Here is a 20,142-nt window from a genome sequence, read left to right as displayed (position 1 = left end):
CTGGAGTGGCCGAGTCAAAGCCCAGACCTCAATCCAATAGAGAATACATGGGTGGACTTGAAAAGGGCCGTTCATGCCTGATCCCTGTGCAACCTGACAGAGCTTGAGCAGTTTTGCAAAGAAGAATGGAGTAAAATTTCAATTCTAGATGTGCAAGCCTGATTGAGACTGATCCACACAGACTCAGCCATAGGTGCAGCTACTAAATATGTGCAGTCCCTTATTTTACATAACTTTGTTATTCAGTTGATATTTTTTTTGTAGAAATCTGTTTTCACTTTGACATTAAGAGTTTTTTGCATTTTAAATAATCAGCAATACAAACAAAAAATTGTATTTTCTTCCTGATCGCCTTTGTTATTTATAAATGAACAAGTATTGCGTGTATAATTATGGGTATAAATCAAGAATTCAGAAGTTAGATGTAGAAATTGTCAACACTGATACTCAAACTTTTTAATATCAGACATTTTGATCATCAAAATATACAGAAGCTTATAAAAAAGGATTGTTGGAGAGGAAGGGATCCATGAGAAACAGTTGGAAAAGTCCAGCACACTCTAAATTGAACAGATATGCTGGCAGCTTTTTAGTGTACTGAGTTTGGCTGCAATTGTTGGTGCTTAAAAACAAGAACGACTCAACATTGACAGCCTAATTTTGCTGCTGCAGTATCAAAACACCTATCAACATTATTCAATTTTCAGCTGAATTTTGAAGTTTAAAGCTATCTTGTCATGGCCTCCCCTTTTAGCTGTACACTTCTGTGCATAATGAATAAGTGAAAGAGTGTTTCCTACTCTAAGGATGAAGACCGGAGTGATCCTGCCCAGTAGCTCTCCCTGCAGATTGTTTCAGAGTGTTTATCACAGCGCAGGTCAGATCTCAGCAGTCTATACTCCCTCAGCTCTCCCCGGTGCTCACGCCTCATTAACTCAACACACTCAGCTTGTTTACAGATGTTAATTACACACTGCAATGCTGATATTGATGAGGACAATCAGCATTTACCCCGATTGAGCTCTAATTCTGACCACGCTCTAACCCGACAACATGATGGCTCTTCAATCACTTTTTTTATGAGACTGAATCTGCGTTTTGGTGAAGTCTGACTATCACTGAATGTCCACTGTATGAGTTCAGCAGCAGCGTGTTTTATGTTTCATACTGTAATAAGCTGATGTTATCATTGTTTCCTTACCAAGTAGGGTAATAGATGATGAGCAGCAGCAGATCACTCTTCATCTATATTAGATTGCACGTATCATTAAGAGAGGAGGATCCAGTAAATGAGACTAATTAAGCAGGATACATGCTTCTATTTTCTGCTGTCATTAATCTGACGGGAAAAAAAATCCCTGTAATTTTTCTAACAGATGATCTTGTACTCATTGTTCTGGTGGCATACTGTTTATTCTGTGGCTCTATTTTTATTATTAATTGATCTTCACGTTCAATTTTCATTAAAGCTCCTGTGAGGATCATTCAGCTGGCATTGATTTTGGCCACCCCTGTGTACAAAGCTGTACCTTCTCTGCTGGTTTTGTCCTGTGCATGTGTAAGAAGTGTCTTAATATATAGATGTCTTTCTCTCTTTTTTAACAGTCAAACATGTCAGTAGCTATAATTTGTATTCACCCCTCTGATATTTTACCTTTTTATTGATTTTATAAATCAGCCATGGTCAGTATAATTTGGCTTTTCTGACACAAAATACAAAAAAACCCTCTTAAATGTCAAATTGATAACAGATTTACAAAGTAATCTTAACTCAAAAACAAATATGCAATTTAAGATAAGTGCATAAGTATTTACCCCCTTCATGTCAGTATTTAGTAGATGCATCATTTTCTGCAGTCACTGAGCACTCAGTCTGTGTGGATAGGTCTCAATCCACAAAGTTGCACTGTGTAATTTAAATAGTCCCTATCAAATAAATTTAATAAATAAATAAAATATACTTTGGATCATTGTCTTGCTGTAAACAAAACTTCTCTGAAGCCGTAGTTCTCTTGCAGACTGAATAAGATTGTCCCCCAGGACTCTTCTGTATTTTCTTGCATCATTTTACCCTCTTTACTTTACAAGCCTTCCAGGACTGGCTGCCTAGAAGCAACCCCACAGCATGATGCTGCCACCATGCTTCACAGAGGTGATAGTGTGCTTTTGGTTTGGTGTTGCCGTCTTGTCTGATGACCAAAAAGCACCATTTTGGTCTCATCAGACTAAAGAATTTTCTTCCACTTGACCACAGAGTCTCCCACATGCCTTTGGCGAACTCTAGTCCAGATTTAATCTGAGTTTTCTTCAGTAGTGACTTTCTCTTTGCTACTCTCCCATAAAGCTTTGACTTTTGAAGAACCGGGGCAACAGTTGTTGTATGCAGAGTCCCTCCCATTAGCTGCTGAAGCTTGTAACTCCTTCAGAGTAGGCATAGGTGTTTTGGTGTACCATTTAGGCTGAACTTCATCATTTATCATCACTTATCTATAAACAGAAAGAACAATTGCCGTGTTTCTAAACACACAATACAGCCAGTGGTGCACTTTGAAAGTTTGACTTCAGAGAGGACCAGAGTTCAGTGCCAGCGCTGTCCCGTACGAGTATACAGAATATATGCAGGTATTTATGTGCATGTTTGTCGTTTGCCAAATTGGCCCAAAATCATTGGCAGGATTGCATTTATCACATTCAAAGTGTCTTCACACACAGGCAGTGGTGCTGCTGGTGGATGCAGACACATGCTTTTAAGGAATGTATTATAAACATGCACTTAAGTCAGTAACGCTCTGATCATACATTTTACCATTTCATTGCAAAATGAATGTAAAGTTTAATTTGGCAGAGAAAGCTCGGCTCAAAAGATGCTCCCTAAAATGGGTTAGTCAAGTATGCTTTGACTTTCCAGGGAGCGCATGGCTAAAAATCCCTGAATGAATGAACACATTAATGAAAATGCATGTTGAATACAATAAAATTAGTTCAAAAGCAATTAATCCATGGTAGCATTAATCTCAATATGAGGGTGCAACAAACTTTATGCTATAAAGGAGGAGAATAAGGTGGAGGAGGTTACATTTTTTTCTAGCAGCAGTAGCAGCATGGTGCAACCGCATTAATGCAAGCAGGGATTTGTGAGACGTATGTCATATTTAAATGACTGCTGTGTTGAGAGAAAGAGCTGTGATTGGCTGTGGGAGCTGGGAGGCAATAATTGGGATCAGCTGGCCATCAACTGATCACGGCTGGGCGTATGACTTTCGTCTCCTGCATGAACTAATGCTAAGCTTCATTTTAATTTTTTGTGGATAAATTACAAATATTGAGTGAGGAACGATATTTAAAAATGCCACCACCTTCTGACCTTGTGCCACTTCAAGCTCCAAAAATGCTCTGGGTGTAGCCAGCGTCAGCTAGACGCATAAGCTGAAAGGTGTTTAAGACAGCTTTTCTCCCTTGATATGTGAAATTCATCCATGAAATTGAAATGTTAGTTAACATTCACCTAAGGAGTTCAGTTTTTTTTTATTACACATACAGAAGCCAAAAAGTATTGACAACGCAAATAATACATATCTTCATACATACCAAAAAATATTGACACATATTAAGAGGTTTATCTCTTTGTTTACTTATATCCCATTCCAAATGAGAGGAGTTCAGTTTTTAATGAAGACACCTCAACTCAAAAAGGATAGTAGGTTAGCACATGTTCAGTGGGGCCGTACTTACTCTCCTAGCAGCTGATAGCTGTAGTCAGTAGTGTTGAACTCGAGTGTAAAAACTCGAGAACGGTCTTGGTCTTGAGGCCGGTCTCAATACCACATTTTGAATGTCTTGGTCTTGTCTCGGACTCGAGAGCATTTTTACTCTGTCTTGTCTCGGTCTCGGACTGGCCGGACTCATGATTTTCCATCACGACCAGTCGAGAACAGTGCTGATCTGCTATTCTTCGACTTCATTAATGTGATAATAAGGAGAAGCCCTTGCTAAAACAACAAAAAGTTACACCTGCAGAAACTCAGACATCAGTCCATCTTATTTCTGATCAGAAATACCTCTGAACACTTATTTTAGGCCTTGTTTACCTGGCAAATCTAGATAAACATCTCATTTTAAGATATTTAAAATAATACCAGACCTGTCAGTGGCTTTTGAATACATAAAAGGATTTATTTTTTACAAGAAGTTAGCCGAACAAATTAGTTAAGATTTGAGTTTTTGCATGTTGTGCTTTGAAAGAGTTGTGGACACCTGTTTTTATCCATCAAATTTTTTAAAAAGGAAAGTAAAATTAATGAAAAAATGCTCTTTAACTGTTCAACTTTGTCGTGTTTTTTTTAAAATTGATTTTTATGGTCTTGGTCTTGTTGTGGTCTCGGCTTGTCTCGGTCTTGACCCCCAGAAGTCTTGATCTTGTCTTGGTCTAGGTGCACTCTGGTCTCGGGCAAGTCTTGGTCTCGGATGGTGTGGTCTTGAGTACAACATTAGTAGTCAGCGCTTTGTGTATAACCCATCCATGATTATTATTTCCCTTCATTTTCCCTTTTGATAGAAGAAGAAGCAGCACTACAGTCTTGTTGACAGGGTTTCAAAATTATAGGGTTTCTAGTTGTGTTATGACGCATGATTAGTCATTCACTGATGGCCGAGGCTTCCATACAAAGTGCTAAGCTTCCCATCAGGATCCAATCTAAGCCCTTCACACACCATGTGCATGTGTTTTACAGAGTAATTTGGTGTTCAGAATTTGCTGTAGGACACTTCAGCCCTCCTGTGGACAGGAGACGGGGATGGAACAGCAGATATACTGGCTCGACACAAGTTGGTTTATAATGTGAACTTCAACTGTATATGAGTGGTAACAGTCTATTTAATTTATGTTATCCTAAATTGAATTATTTAGACAGGAGGATTCAGGAAAGTGGCCAACTAAAGAGGAAAAAAATCACCCTAATGCTTGGTGATTTATATCATAAATGTCATGCAGACTTGATAGTTTAATAATGACTCTTATTTGCGGCTACAATGAACCATGACTCTGTTATTACAGCTTATTTTTCTGTTTTATGTAATCATATTTTATAGGCTTTACTTCTACAGCAGTCTCACCCAAAATGTTGACTTTTAAAACACTGACTGTCAGATGTGCCACTATCAGAGTGGTTGAGGAACTATTTTTCCTGTAGTTTGAAGTCAGCTGCCTTTATAATCTAGCTGTCACTTGTTTTTATTCTGTATTTCCCCCTCTAAGTTTAAAGTAAATTTCCCCGTGTCACTCAGTAAAATAGGGAGTTAAAAGAAAGGCTCCTACTACTTTGAAAATGAGTTTTCAGATTGACGGAAGTTTCAGGGGTTTCTTTTCGCCGTGAACACCTGCATCTTTATACAGAGCTACATGTGCATTTCTATGATAAAATGATAGGAAATGTCGTAGACAACTATATTTTTACACAGAATATTGCTACTGAAAAGCAGCGTGAAATGAGTTGAATTTCCACGGTGCAGATTGCGGACACAGTTCGGTCCCTGCAGGAATATGAACCGTGCTTTGGCGTTATGTGGGGATGTCCCGGTGCAGTGTGAATGTGAATGCAGGCAGCGCATGAATATTATCTCCAGCATGCCACTTCGGAAGTAGGTCACCGCTCACCGATTTGTTCACCATGTCTCCGGCTACTGTGAGCTGCTCGGTCCGCGGATCGCTCCCCAGGTCCACAGCCCGACCGAGGACGAACTAAGGAACCAGGAACCAAGACGAAGCGGATTAATTTTGCGGAGAGGATTTAATCTCTATTCCCCGACAAGGTAACGATGAATCGCGGCTGTAATTCCCGTCACAGTTGGGGGATGATGATGGGGTCGGTGGGTTGTCGAACAACTCGCCTGTAACACGAGTAATAGTAACCGTATTGATATTAACGAGCGGATTGATCGAGGATGATCGCAGGGTTTTGACTCGTTTCCCCCCGCGGAGGATCTGTTTTTTTTTAGACTTCTCCTATCTCAGCCTGCACAGCACTCCTGCTTCGGCATGTTGTCAGATTAACACCGTCCACATCCACCAACACCACCATGGCCAACTACAAGCTCCAGTAGGCGAGTCTCTTATTCTGCGTGCACATTTCTGCCTTTTAAATGTCTTTTCCAGCGTAAAATAGTGCATACGAACGAGTGGATGCGGGTGTGTTTGTGGTTGAACCTGCATGGAAGTGAATGGAGGTGTTGTGTTCGTGCCGTTGGTGGAGGTTGGTTAGACATTTGCTCCGGGGGAAAAGTAGACTTATTGGTGATATGTGAAGCCACACATACACACGGATATACACACGTACACAGTCGCTGGGAGCTCGTGCCTCGGGGCTCTCTCTCTTATGATGACAGCTCTACACCATGTCCTTGTTCTGAACGAGCCTGTGTGACAGTCAGCCACCTCCTCCTCCTCCTCCTCTGTGTTCAGATCAAACTACACTCACTTAATGTGCCATCAGAGAGAGGAGTGCATGACACACAGTCAGTCATTATTAAGGGAGCTTTCATGTGCCAATTATGCTCCAGTTACTTTGAGTTGCATAATTCTTTAATTCCCTCTGTCATTTGCAGAAGTAGAAACATGTCTTTGTGATTAATAGTCTCATCAGTGCCTCCAAATGGGGGGTCGAGACCCCCAAAAGGGTCCTAGCATTAAAATCAAAGGGTATTAAGAGCAGTGATGGACAAAGTATATAATTTAATTACTTTAGTCAGTGGAAAGAAAGACGCTCCTGGTTGAATATTATTACCATACAAGTGTAAGTTGCTTTGTACTTCAGAAGTTGTTTTGAAAATACTTCAGGGTTTAAGCATGCGTGCATTTCAACGATGCATGAGTTCAGTAGAGAACACACAGGTGTACAATCTAAAACAGTGTTACTTAATGCTGCTCTACCAAATTATTGAAAAAAATGCCACAATCCAAACCTGTGAGCGTGAATCTAAGAACTGTAAAAGGTGCAAAGAATAGAATAGACCTTTTTTTGCCATATGCACAGGTGCAGGACAGTACAGATACATTGGAATTTTTGTGTATTGCTCCTAGAGTCAGCTCTACATAAAAGTTTAACAATTTAAAAGTTTAAAAACTATAGAAAGTTTAGACAGTTTAAAGTAGAACAGTATAACCAAGACAAATCTATGTTATAGATAAAGTTATATTATCAAAATACACAAATATAAAATAATTCTATGTTCTAAAACTCCACTAACTTATTTGTTCTAGGTCAAATAGGTGGATATTATTATCTGCCGATATGATAATTCATTTTCTTTAGCTAACATCTGTTGATACTAGGGCTGAACAATTAGGGAAAATAACCTCATTACAAGTATTTTTCCAATACTGTGATTGCAATTTGATATACGGCTATTTTTTCAGTTCCTTATATTATATATTTTAGCCAACGCAAGCAATAAATGATTCTATATTTTAATCTGCACAATATTAAATAGATAAATTTAGGGCTGAACCTTTTTATTTTAAATGTAACTGCAGTAATTTCAACTCATATTACAAATTCGATACAAATTGTTGCATTTAAGGGTATGATCATTTTTTTTATCCTTATCAATCTGATGAAGAAAAACATACAAAAATCATGAAAGTGGGATTTTTTGCAAAGTATTAAATAAATAGAAAAATTTAAAGACATTTAAATGTTTGCATGAACATTGCATTTTGCTGCAAAAATGTATCAATCAGGTATTTTGACACATTTCATGTTGAAGAAATATTGCACCTTCTGCCACTTGAAAATGGAAAAAGGCAGTGTTAATTTTGTCATCTTTTTTTAATTTAAGTCTTAGTTTTAGTCTTCAAATGAAATGCATTTTAGTTTTAGTCACATTTTAGTTATTTCTAGCCTTTTAAGTTTTAGTCTAGTTTTAGTCCATAAAAGTCCTCACATTTTAGTCTTTACTTTTAGTCCAAGCATTTAATTTCTTGCCTAAATCTGGAACCAAGTCATGGTAGTGTGTTCCAAGTGCCCTGCCAAACCGGGGGTCCCTGCTTTCTACAGCTGAGAGGCAGAAGAGATAGCCTAAAGCTAAATTGTTTTCTGACAGATTTACCACCAGTAGAGAAATATCACAGATTTTGAATGTCCAATGTAAACTACATTACATTTAGTCTAGTTTTAGTCATCTTGACAAAATCTAAACTTAGTTTTTGTCAGTTTTAGTCATCACAGATCTATTTTTGTTAATCTTAGTCTAGCTTTTGTCATGGAAAAAAGGCTGTCGACAAACATTTTTAGTCATAGTTTTAATCCATGAAAATAATGCTGGAAGGAGGCAATATTGCGTTTTAATCTAAATTTCGATTAATTGCCCAACTCTAGTTGATACCGATATAACAATTGCCAATAGTATTGTGCATCCCTAGTGAAAATAATGTATTCTGCCACTAAATATCATTACTGAATACCTTCATTAAATAACTGAAAACTTGACATTCATCTTGATTTGATACAATAAAAATGACATCAATTTTCATGTGTTTGACAGAGCTCAAATTCATCATCAGCGATGTCTTTGTAGTTTTAGCACACCTGTTGGTTTGCTTTGTTTTTGATTAGAAAGCATATGTAGGCACAATCCACTCACTGATTTTATCAGTGTCTTTAAGGGAAAGAATAATTTTAAAAAAGGAGAACTCATCCAATAATGTGTGTTTCAAATGTACTTCTTAATTTGTGGATGCACCTTTGGCTGCAATCACAGCGCTGAGTCTGTGTGGATAGGTCTGAGTCAGGCTTGCACATCAGGACACTGTAATTTTACTCCATTCTTCTTTGCAAAACTGCTCAAGTTCTGTCAGGTCGCACAGGGATCAGGTGTGAACATCCCTTTTCAAGTCTAGCCACAAATTCTCTTTTGGATTGAGGTCTGGGCTTTGCTGTGTGTTTCGGGTCTTTGTCTTGCAGGGAAATACATTTTCTCCCAAGCCATAGTTCTTTTGCAGACTGAATAAGACTGTCCTCGAGGATTTTTCTGTGTTTTGCTGCATTCATTTCATTTTACCCTCTTCCCTTGCAAGCCTTCCAGGGCAGGCTGCTGTGAAGCATCCCCACAGCATGATGCTGTCACCACCATGCTTCACAGCGCACGTGGTGTGTCTGTGGTGATGTGCAGTGTTTGGTGTGTCCAAACATAGCATCTTGTCTGATCGCAAAAAAGCACCATTTTGGTCTCATCAGACCAAAGAATTTCCTTCCACTTGACCACAGAGTCTCCCACATGCCTTTGGTGAACTCTAGTCCAGATTTAATTTGAGTTAACTTCATCAATGGCTTTTTCTTTGTCACTCTCCCATAAAGCTTTGGTGAAGAACCCAGGCAACATCTGTTGTATGCAGAGTCTCTAACATCTCAGCTGCTGGAGCTTCTAACTCCCTCAGAGTAGTCATAGCTGTCTTGGTGGTCTCTCTCTCTCTCTTGTCTCCTTCTTGTGCGGTCACTCAGTTTGTGAGGATGTATTTTGGGTAGCTTAGTGCCTTAAGATTTTTTTGTTTCCATCCCTTGACTTGTACATTTCAATAACCTTTTCCCTGAGTTGCTTGAAGTGTTCCTTTGTCTCTATGGTAGCCATGAATACTGATTAACCACCCACTGGACATTTCAGACACAGGTGTCTTTATACTACAGTCACTTGAGACACATTCACTGCACTCAGGTGATCCCCATCTCACTAATAGTGAGACTAGTAGCACCAAATGGCTGGACCTCTGTAAAGGTGTGTCTTGAGAAATGCTCAAAGTTATTGCATTTATGATAAGCAGCTTTCTGTTGTATGTAATTCAACCCAGAAGAGAGGATTTTTTAAACTTGTGTGTGTGAATGAGTGGGTGTGAAGCTTATGATGCTGCTGTCCACATTGTAGAGTTTGCAAAGTGCCTAGAGACTTAAATCTAAAGCTGAAATGGATTTTGTTGCCTCTTTGTGACATTTGAATACAAACAAGACCATTAAGGATTGACTGTTTAGATGTTGTAGTGTTAAATGCCTGGTGCTGCTGTGGCGAGGCAAGTTTCAGACAAAGTGATTAACTTTAAAACAAACTTGTTGACATTTTCCACAGCAGCTTTTCACAGTGAGTGATTTATTTTAAAAGAAAGCAGGATGAGATAACAAAAAAACCCTAACTCTTAGTTATGCATCAGGGCAGGGGTCAGCGTTGTTAATTTGAAGCTAAAGAATCAATATTCGTATTTGCTGTGGTCTGTGTGGTGAACGTCTGGAGGCTAAAATAATGATGCTCCTCAGCGAGCTTCTGCTCCTCCATTGTGCCTACTTGTCTTATTGAAATGAAGCAACTTGATTTGATATCCGCAGACAGAAACTCAATGCGAGGCTCCTTCTGTCCTCTTGTTATGTGGAAATTAAATTTCTCTCTCATGGATTGCATTTCACGGTTCGCAGAGTCATTGGGCAATAAGGGCGGGCTGAGCTATGAGATGGTTTGACAGACGTCCAGGCCGACATTTGTGTCCACAATGAGACAAAGTGGGTTTGCTTTTGGTTTGACCCTTTGGGTGCACTCTGTCTTGATTTACAATGAGATGAAATGCTGGAACAAAGCGGCGATATGGAGATTTAGAGAGTGAAAGTTTCTCTGCCAGTTTTGAACGCTGTCAGTGACAGATTGAGTAATGAGAAAAACAGATTACAACACATCAGATCACCCCAGGTTGTTCTTGTGTGTTATACTTTAATGGAATCTGCCTAAGTAGCACTTAAGTGTGGAGATGAAGGTGTTAAAATCAACAAATGCACCAATAATCTCCTGATTAAACGTTAGACTGTGCAGAAACAGCTGAAGCAGATCACTTATGAGTTTTGTTTTTGACTGCAGATGGTTGAAAGTTTAAGTATTAATGACTGCAAATGTTGCGTTTCCTATTGTGTCCCTAACTGGTGATAATGGGAAAGAACAGAAACATGGATTAGCTTTATTTCAGTCACAGGGAAAGACAACATATGGTACAAGAAGATCTAAGATGCATACAAACACAAACAAACTGTGAAGTGATTTAAGTCCTCGTAGAAACTACAGTCGTTTAAAAAACAACACAGAAGGAAAAAACATGATCTTCAACATGGTTGGACTCAGTTTTAGTCATGAAAAGTAGGGGTGCACCGATTGCAATTTTCTGGCCGATCACCAATCTTTAAAAAGCCTGACCTGCCGATTCGGATTTTGGCCGATACCGATTTTCTTTTTTATAACTGACAGCATACACCTTCAATGTTCCAATCTTATTTTATTGAAAAACATTGAACAATACCCATGAAACAATACAAACGTGTTTTAACTGCACATGGGGTAGTTCTCTCAAATATAAATGAAAAGTTTAGAGCATTGCTGTCCAAACTACTAAATTATATCAGTTCCTTTAGCCTTTCATTTCTCACACTTTAGTAGGTAGAGGTAGATAAGATCGGTGGATAAGATCGGTTTCATATGTAAGTATCGGCCGATCACCAATCCCCCAAAATTAAGGAAATTGGTGCCGATCGATCAGCCGGCCGATCGATCAGTGCACCCCTAATTAAGAGAAAATATCTCTCAGTGCAGTCATCTCCTGTCGCCATTATTACATGCCAACTCAGTCATCTCTGGAGATGTTGCTGTTGCTAACATGTAATTTCTGGCCTGTTATGAGACTTTGAAATTGCCTCTGTTTTTTTTTTTTTGTTTTTTTTTTTACCAAAGACATACAAATGTAGATAGGTTCTCATAATACTAGAACTTTGATGTGGCAGTAAAAATCAGACCACCTGTTTGAACATCACAGCAAAAAGAAATACAGGTCCTAGGTACTCCCTATCAGGTTATTTTTGTTTTCAGAAACAGTAAAATTGAGTGTAAAGCATTAGTTCAGGCAGGAGATCAGCTGATCTCACATAAGCCCTCATCAGCTGACAGCCAGCTAATTTGCCCTAAGCACACTATTGGCTCATCACACTCATGCTGCCATATTTAAACCGCTCAAGCCTGGCTAAGCTTTGCTGCTTCCTCTACAAGCTGCTTCTTGCAACCCTCCTCCACCTCAGCTCCTCCTTTATTTTACTTCTGACATAACGTCAGGGAGATTGAAAGGTGGATCGGTGCAGCATTGGCAGTGATGCAGTCTCTGCATCGGTCTGTCATGGTGAAGAAAGAGCTGAGTCAAAAGGCGAAGCTCTCAATTTACTGTTCGATCTACGTTCCTACCCTCTCCTATGGTCATGAACTGTGGGTAGTGACCGAAAGAAAGAGATCACGGATACAGGCAGCTGAAATAAGTTTCCTCCGTCGGGTGTCTAGGCTGTCCCTTAGAGATAGGGTGAGAAGCTCGGCCATCCTGGAGAGACTCGGAGTAGAGCTACTGCTCCTCCGCATTGAGAGGAGCCAGATGAGGTGGCTCAGGCATCTGGTCTGGATGCCTCCTGGACGCCTCCCTGGTGAGGTGTTCCGGGCAGGTCCCACTGGGAGGAGGCCCCAGGGAAGACCCAGGATACGCTGGAGAGACTATGTCGCTCAGCTGGCCTGGGAACACCTTGGGATCCCCCGAGAAGAGCTGGACGAAGTGGCCGGGGAGAGGGAAGTCTGGGATTCCCTGCTTAGGCTGCTGCCCCCTGCGACCCAACCTCGAGTAAGAGGAAGAAGATGGATGGATGGATGGACATAATGTCATCCCATTGTCATTGATGCCTGCTCTGCTCTGGGTTTTTTCCTGCTTCTCTCCCTGCCTCAGGCTTTCTTTCTAGGCACAGGAAAGGCAAAACGTGTGCTGTTCCTGCTTGATGCTGTCCACGTAGGCTCATGGAAGGGCGGGGGATCCCAGAACAGCCACATTTAAATAACAGATTTAAAAAACAGCAGTAAGAGCAAAAATCAACAACTGCTTATAAAGAATAACGTTTCTAAGAGTTTCTTGACAATGTGCTCATGACTGAAGTGCAGGTTAAGTCCTTCACAATGTCTAAAACTCAGGGTTGCAATTTAACTCTATAATCTACCTGCCGATGTTGCTGTGATTCAAAAGTCTACCAGCGACAAACATTTTTAACCAGCCACTCTATTTTAACAAAAAGGATTATTTAATAAGGTATAATGTCTTTTCAATCAAGAGAGACTTAACACGAGTTTAACAATAATTTATATAATAAATTTTAGCCAGAGAGAAATGTGCAAAGTCTTTGGTGATTTGGTTCAATTGTGATAACTTTATGTACTTGAAAGGGTAGTGAGGGAATGAATACGATACCCCCTATGGAGTCCAGACACCGGCGGTTTAGATGAGGGATGCTTCTTGGGAAGCAAGAAGTGATTTCTGCATAGAGGAATGCTATCAAAAGGCCATTTTTGTACTGTTAATGACCATGCCAAGCATTCAAAGTACAAAAATATAAAAATTCTTACACTACTGTTGTGTCCCAAAAGTAGGGAAATATTCAGGCAAAAGAAGTTTTTTAAAAACTCAGAGAAATGGCAGCTGGCAGGAATTTAAAAAGCTTCTGTCTGAAGCCTTGATGAGCGGTGTCACACAACATTGTGTATGGTCTGTTTCCACAAAGCAGTCCGGTTCACTAAACTCTGATTTCCCCGTTTTTCCTCAGCTGATGGCGGGAAATCCATTTCTTTTAAGAGATTCAAATTACTTGGCTAGAGCTGGTTGTTCAGCTTCCAAACTCTTTGACATAACGACAAAGGATGAAGGAAAGAAAACTTGTACTCAAGCAGGAGGTAGCCACAGTAGCTCACATAAAAGCCATTATGTAGCACAGGTTTGTTCATGAACGGTTCATCATTACTCAGTCACCCACAAAGTTTATTTGGTTGAGAGTAGGGGTGGGAATCTTTAGGCACCTCAGGATTAGATTTGATAACAATTCAGAGGGCTATGATTTGATTCTAAATTGATTGTTGTTTTTGCTTTACAACAGACCTGTTTTGGTCTTGTGATAAAGCGTCTGGATGGCCGTGTTTTAACGTATGCTGCACCGCTCGAAAGCCCTGGTTCTCCACGACTAAGTACAATAATGGTGGCAATAATGTTGCGATGGACTTGTTGATTCGCTTCATCTATTCCGAGGAGGGTGGAAGCTTTGTTAGGACTTGTTCGATTGTTCTCTGGTTAACAGAGTCACTTTTAGCAACAGCAGCCGGGGCGGTTTTCCCTCCTTCTCTGGGTGGAGGCGTACTGTATGGCTTCACATGTTTGTTGTGTTCCCGAAGTGTTTTATTTTGGCATGACAGAGCACAGCGTGGCTACTGTCCAATTCACTTCCACCTTTGACGTTATTGAAGCCAAAGTGCCTCCAAACAGTAGTTTTTTAACCGCACGGAGCTGGTCTGATCTTCTGGTCACCCATGCTTCTTTGTTATGTGCTCCCTTTAAAGTGTCTGAAAACGCACTGCAAGTCACAGTTCTGTCTTTTGCTCTGACCTTTAAACGGCATTAAAATTTAGATTATCAATTATTGGACATTTATGAATTGATTCAGCTCCACCTCCGATCCACCTCCGAATCGCGATGCATCAATTTTTTCCCCATTTCAGTTAAAAGCATGTTTGTGACAAAATGAGGATTTTTTTTATATGTTAAAGGGGCTCAGCTAGCCTCTTAGCTCAGTGCAAGACTCATCTAAACCTTTTCCCAACCTCTTTTCCTCAAAGCCCCCCCTGTTTGTTTCTAAGAAAAGTTGAGGCCTCCTGGGACCCAAACAAATAAAAAAAAAAATTGATATGGTGGAGTCAAAACTCAACATCTGATTTTATTGTTTATTGTTTACTGTAACTCTAAGGAAATAGATCCAAACATGTTTTTCTTACTACTAAACCCTTTTATAACCTATAAAGGTAGTGTTTTATCTTGATTTTAGTTCATATTTGCTAATCTAATTTTGACAGCTTCTGAGCAGACAGAGTCTTGTGCCACCCCGAGATCTCGGGTGCCCCCCTTGGAGGATACCGGACCCAAGGTTGGGAATCAATGATCTAGATTCTCCCTTCATCCAGTTAGATGACATTAGATGCTATGAGGTGTGCAGGACTGAGTAGTTTGTGGTATTGATCACCTCTGTGCCAGGTCAATCTGTTAAACTGTGGAAAAATTACCTTTTTTGAAGTGTAGGGATCATACTCACTGTTAGTAGAGAATTTCTGGTGATAATTGAAGCTTACATCTAGAGCTTCCCTCCATTCCCGTTCTTTACTAACGGCTGTCCTCCACTCCCTGCCCCCCCCACCCTTTAGTTATTTTTGCACCACGTGATTGCTAACAACCTATAACCTAACCCTTGGAGCATGAGGCCCCAGGCTATTACCTACCTTCTCCTCATGTTAAAACCGCCTATGGAGGTAGCTGTAATGAGCTCAGGCTTCTACCTACTCCTTTTTGATCAGTTTATGCCCTCATTGTATCGGGGTTCCCATGGATCCTTGAAAAGTCTTAACTTGGACATTTGAAATTGAAGACCTTAAAAGGTCTCATAAAAACCTTATTTTTTACCAGAGACATCTTAAATTTTAGAAGGCACATTGACTAGTCTGTATCCAGTCTTTGTTTTCTAGCCACTGTTATAGGATTCAGATCATTAACAGTATTTACAGCAGTGCTCCACATTTAAATGTGCCAGAAACCATCAAATCTCACATCTTGCGTTTTTGACCATTTACCACAGAAAAGTGCTATCAGTTCTTCTCAGCTTAGGCCTTAAAAAGTTCTTAAATTTGATTTTCAAGAGTTTGTAGGAACATTGTGTATTTTCTTTGACATTTAGGTGGATATACATTAATGATTTTTAGTACTAACTACCTATTCTGTCATGATGGTCGAAATAAAACAAAAACAAATGAATTTAGTCTGCTGAGATTAATTGATATAGAAATGACTTAATGAATGCCGCATTACATTAATGTGAGCAAAGGCTGATTCTTCAGTTCCTCGTGCAGACTGAATGTAGCAAACCTCCAGATGTCAACAGTAGCATAATTAATTCTGATCACAAACAAGTGAGCATCATAAGTGTCTACTTGTTAAAAATGTGTTTCCTCATTTGTCGTTTATTAAGGCAGTACTGACGGAGAAAAGCACTAAATGGCTCCAGAGAGAGTGAGTGTGATTGTAAAAGCTCAATGAAATCCTAACTCAAGAGTCACTTAATATAAAAAAGCCCGGTGTTGACTTCAAGGTCGAGTACTGTAATTTTGTTTCAAGGCAGCGGCTCGAGCGGCGATCTGTCTCTTTATACCGCACGCAGGAGTGTCATTGCAGAAAGGTCACCGGCAGTTGAATCATCGGGATCTTCAAAGGTTCCTCCTAAGTGAGGCGTTATTTTGTGTTGAGAGAGCAACAAAGACTTGGGAATTGCAGAGAGTCGTAAAGCTCATTTAGGCGTCTTTGACTATAAAGTTTCTGGAGATGCTTTGATGTACTCCGTAGCGGTCTGTTGACATGGAAACTGAAGAGGCTTTTGTGTGATGAGCGTTTCTGCCACCAGTTCTGATGAAATAAGGGCATTTGATCAGTGTCTGTTATTTAGTCTCCAAACATTCCTAAAATGACTGTATTCATACCTCAGTGATTTAAAAGAGCATTTGCTGCCCCTTTGACCTTGTAGATATTGAAGTATGTACTGGGGTGATTCAGTTTTAGCTGTCTTTTCTTGTCTTATCCAATTACCTCCTCTTTGGTGAGCCATACTACCATTTACAGAGATCAGCCACAGGCTGCAGCTACAGCTAAAATTAAATCAGTGTGACTTACAGATCAAATCACTTCTAAAATGATCCATCATATCAAACATTGAACACACCACCAAATGCCTCATCTGCTTCTGCTCGGTGCTGGTCTTCCAGCAGTGAGTGGGTGAATGCTTGTAATGTTGGCCTCCTGGTAGACTGTGTGAGTCATTCATGCGCTTCAACATGGGTTTAAAATGGTCGTTATTGATACAAAGGACAAAAAGGCAATGCTGTTACAGCTTAATTAATATATAATGTCATCAGTGTTAAAAAATCTTACTGTAAAAGGAGAAAATGGGAGAGAGGTTGGAGTAGAAATGGCTTCAGGCTTGAGCGTTATGTGCTCTTTATCTTAGTTTCTCCCCCATCCTGTGTGGTTAGGTTGTCTAATTGGACATATTCTCCAGGGAAGCTAGAAATTGATATCAAACCAAGTAAAAGCACTTGTTTAATAATGCATCAAAAGCTCCTGTCTGCTACATTAAGTCATGCTTAGATTCTACATGAGTTAACTTAAATGTGTGGCTTATCTTTTAAAATCAGCATCTGATCTGTGTCTCTTTAGAGAGCGTATGGACCCAGCTGACGATCCATGATGATGCTCACTGAGGGGTCTCTGTGAGCTCAAACCAACCATCGTCGGACCCAGTGGATGAAAAGGAGGCAGTGGACCTGCTCCCAGAAGCTGAGACCATGGTGAAAGCTCAGCGTAGCCAGCCTGTGAAATGCAGGAAGCCCCAGAAGGAGGCGGGAGGCAAGGAAAAGAGAGTTGACACCAAAAAAGGGAAGGAGAGAAAGAAGGAGCTAAAAGAAAAGAAGAAGAAAGATAAGAAAGAGAGTCATCGGCGTAGAAGGAAGACTCTAGCACTGGGTAATGGAGATGCACTGGACTGTTGCGTCCTCCTCACTCGTCTTGAAGAGAAAAGAGTTGTGGGTAGACTAATGAATACACCAAAAGCTCACGGGAAACACAAGGATGATAAAGTTAAAAAGAAGCAGCGCTCCACTTCAGCTCAAAAAAGGACCAAATCTGGACTTAAGAAAACGTCCGCAGGCAATCAGCAAGCACTGGAACCAAAAACCAACCAATTTGACGCCTTACTCATGTTTCCTGTTCTCGAGCCCCGCAGGCGGAGAATGGCCTCTCTTAACGCCGAGGCCGTCAACAGCCTGCTGCTCTACAAAGACGACTCTCTCATGTCCAACCTCACAAAGAAACGGCAGCCTTCCATCGAAGATAAAAGTGACGATAACGGCTCTAAAGTTGAACTCACAGGTTGCAATACCAAAAAGGTGTCTCTAGGACGAAAAGCAGACACAAAAGAGAGACCTAAAAAACAGAGACGGTCAGCAGTGGAGGCTCAGGAAATCGACTGGTTGGCTTTGTTTGCGCCAACGCCTCGGCGTCAGGCGGGCCTCACTGCTGCAACTCTCCTTAAACTCACCAGTGCCACATACGGAACCAAACGACAAAAGAAAACCGAGTCCAAGCCTGGGAGTGAGAGTGAGGCAGCTGCCACTACTCACAATGAGATTAACGCTAAGCCAGTGTGTGGAGGATCAACGCTGACCAAAAAAGAAACACATCCCAAACAAGAGGACCAACTAAAGCACAGAACACAGGGTACAGAGGATCCGGTTCATTCCCAGCTGGGCTCTGGCGTTATGAGTTGTTGTAGTTTGTGTAAAAGCGAGGCTCTGGATTCCGAATGGAAGACCACCACGGGAGGACAGGAGTGTCTCAAACACCCCCTCCACTGTGGCTCTTCGCTGGGATTCTCCTTTAAAACAATCAAAGAGGAACAGGTGGAGACCGAGGTCTCCTCCTGCTACTGCTGCACCCAGGAGAGGTGTGTAGAGTACTGTCACAGACTGGCCCTCTTCCTGGAGGACAAAACCTTCAAGGAACCAGAAGACGGCTCCTTGTCTGAGGTGTTCCACCACCATCATCACCACCATCACCATCATCACCACCATCTTCAGTCCCCTCACCCAGCAGCCATAACCATTAGCCCACACACGTACACCTGTTTCCCAGGCTACTACGTCCACTTCAGCCATCCGGACTCCTCCCCCTCCCCGATAACACCGCTCGCTTTGTGCCCCAGGAGCGGCAAGAGGCCCAAGCTGCTGCACAGCACGGGTCCACAGCCCTCAGGGATTACACACCCAGTGTACTGCTGCACCTCCGTGGAGACATGCTACACAGAGCCCTGCAGGATCAACGGCTACCCAGCATACACCAATCTGATTCCAGCCATCACCAGAGGAGGGCGCTCCTTCAACCCTGCAGACTGCACCAAATGTAAACACAGCATCAAAAGAGGTAAGCCGTGCATAGACTGTCACTTTTAGGTTTTCTGCCTGCCAACTTTTAGTTATGGGTCAGAGTTAGCTTAATATATTTCATTCAATGCAAAACTTCTTGGATGTCAGGCTAAATGACAGCAGAGTGAGCATCATCTCATCTCATATTCCTATTAAATTATTTTCATTGTCTGAAAATGCTGCTTCCAGGCATGTGCCAAATAATGAATTAATGGCACCATGCCAATACAGCCATTTATCACGGTAGAGTTGCAATAAGGGACATGTTGGACTATTAAAATGCAACAGAATAAAGTTTATTCCCAAGGAGCATTTTTTGCATGTTCAGGGCATGTAGCGCCACATTATGTAATAACGCCGCATTATGTAATATTGTAATAAATTTTCAATTCATTATGTAATAACGCCACATTTTGTAACCCACTAAGCAGTTAGGGTTAGGGCAAGGTAGTAGGGTATACCCTGGAGCCCACCTTAGGTCCTAGGGTTAAGGTTAGGTGTTTAGTCTAGAGCCCTGAAGGGGGGTTAGGTTTAGGCATAAGTCACTAAGCGGTTAGAGTTAGGGCAAGGTAGTCGGGTAGGGCATAACTTGGAGCCCACACTAAGTCCTTTGATTAGGGTTATTACATAATGCAGCGTTATTACATAATGTGGCACTACAGGGCAAGATTAGCAAAGGGATAAGATGTACCACTGGGTCCACAAAGATCACGAAAACTCAAAACAGATAAAAACCATACAGGAGCTTTAAACAAAAACTCTAATTGCCAGAGTCTTTGTAATAGAAAACTTCAGCATACCACCCCTTTGTATGCACTGTTGTTAGTCGTCATTATATTGCATAAAATACATGCTGCAAAGCTGAGGAGGGATCCTGGAACTGACGTTTTTGATGGATACTATGTCATCAACTGCTATCGAAAGACTTTTCTACTGTCTAGCTTATTTGGATTTAGATGCCAGCAGCACATCTAAAAAAGTAGTGGTGGGGCAACAAAAGGCTGGAAAAGTAAGCGGTACCAATTAAAAACAGCTGAAGGAGCGTTTTGC

The 20,142-nt window shown here is 40.9% G+C and overlaps 1 protein-coding gene across 2 annotated transcripts in view; it reads left to right on the top strand.

Moving 5' to 3' along the window:
* The window catches only part of bahd1 (bromo adjacent homology domain containing 1), a 60,162-nt gene that overhangs the window by 21,324 nt on the left and 18,696 nt on the right, over window positions 1–20,142 (top strand). For both annotated transcript variants that reach the window (XM_041812271.1, XM_041812272.1), the window contains exon 2: window positions 17,330–19,090. In XM_041812271.1, coding sequence (XP_041668205.1) covers window positions 17,458–19,090 — 1,633 coding nt within the window. In that variant the 5' untranslated portion in view covers window positions 17,330–17,457. The remainder of the gene's footprint in view (window positions 1–17,329; window positions 19,091–20,142) is intronic.

This window comes from Cheilinus undulatus, linkage group 18 (genome assembly GCF_018320785.1).
Source record: "Cheilinus undulatus linkage group 18, ASM1832078v1, whole genome shotgun sequence".
Classification (NCBI taxonomy): domain Eukaryota; kingdom Metazoa; phylum Chordata; class Actinopteri; order Labriformes; family Labridae; genus Cheilinus; species Cheilinus undulatus.
The sequence above is the reverse complement of the archived record's forward strand: the minus strand, read 5'-3'. Positions and strand labels throughout refer to the sequence as shown.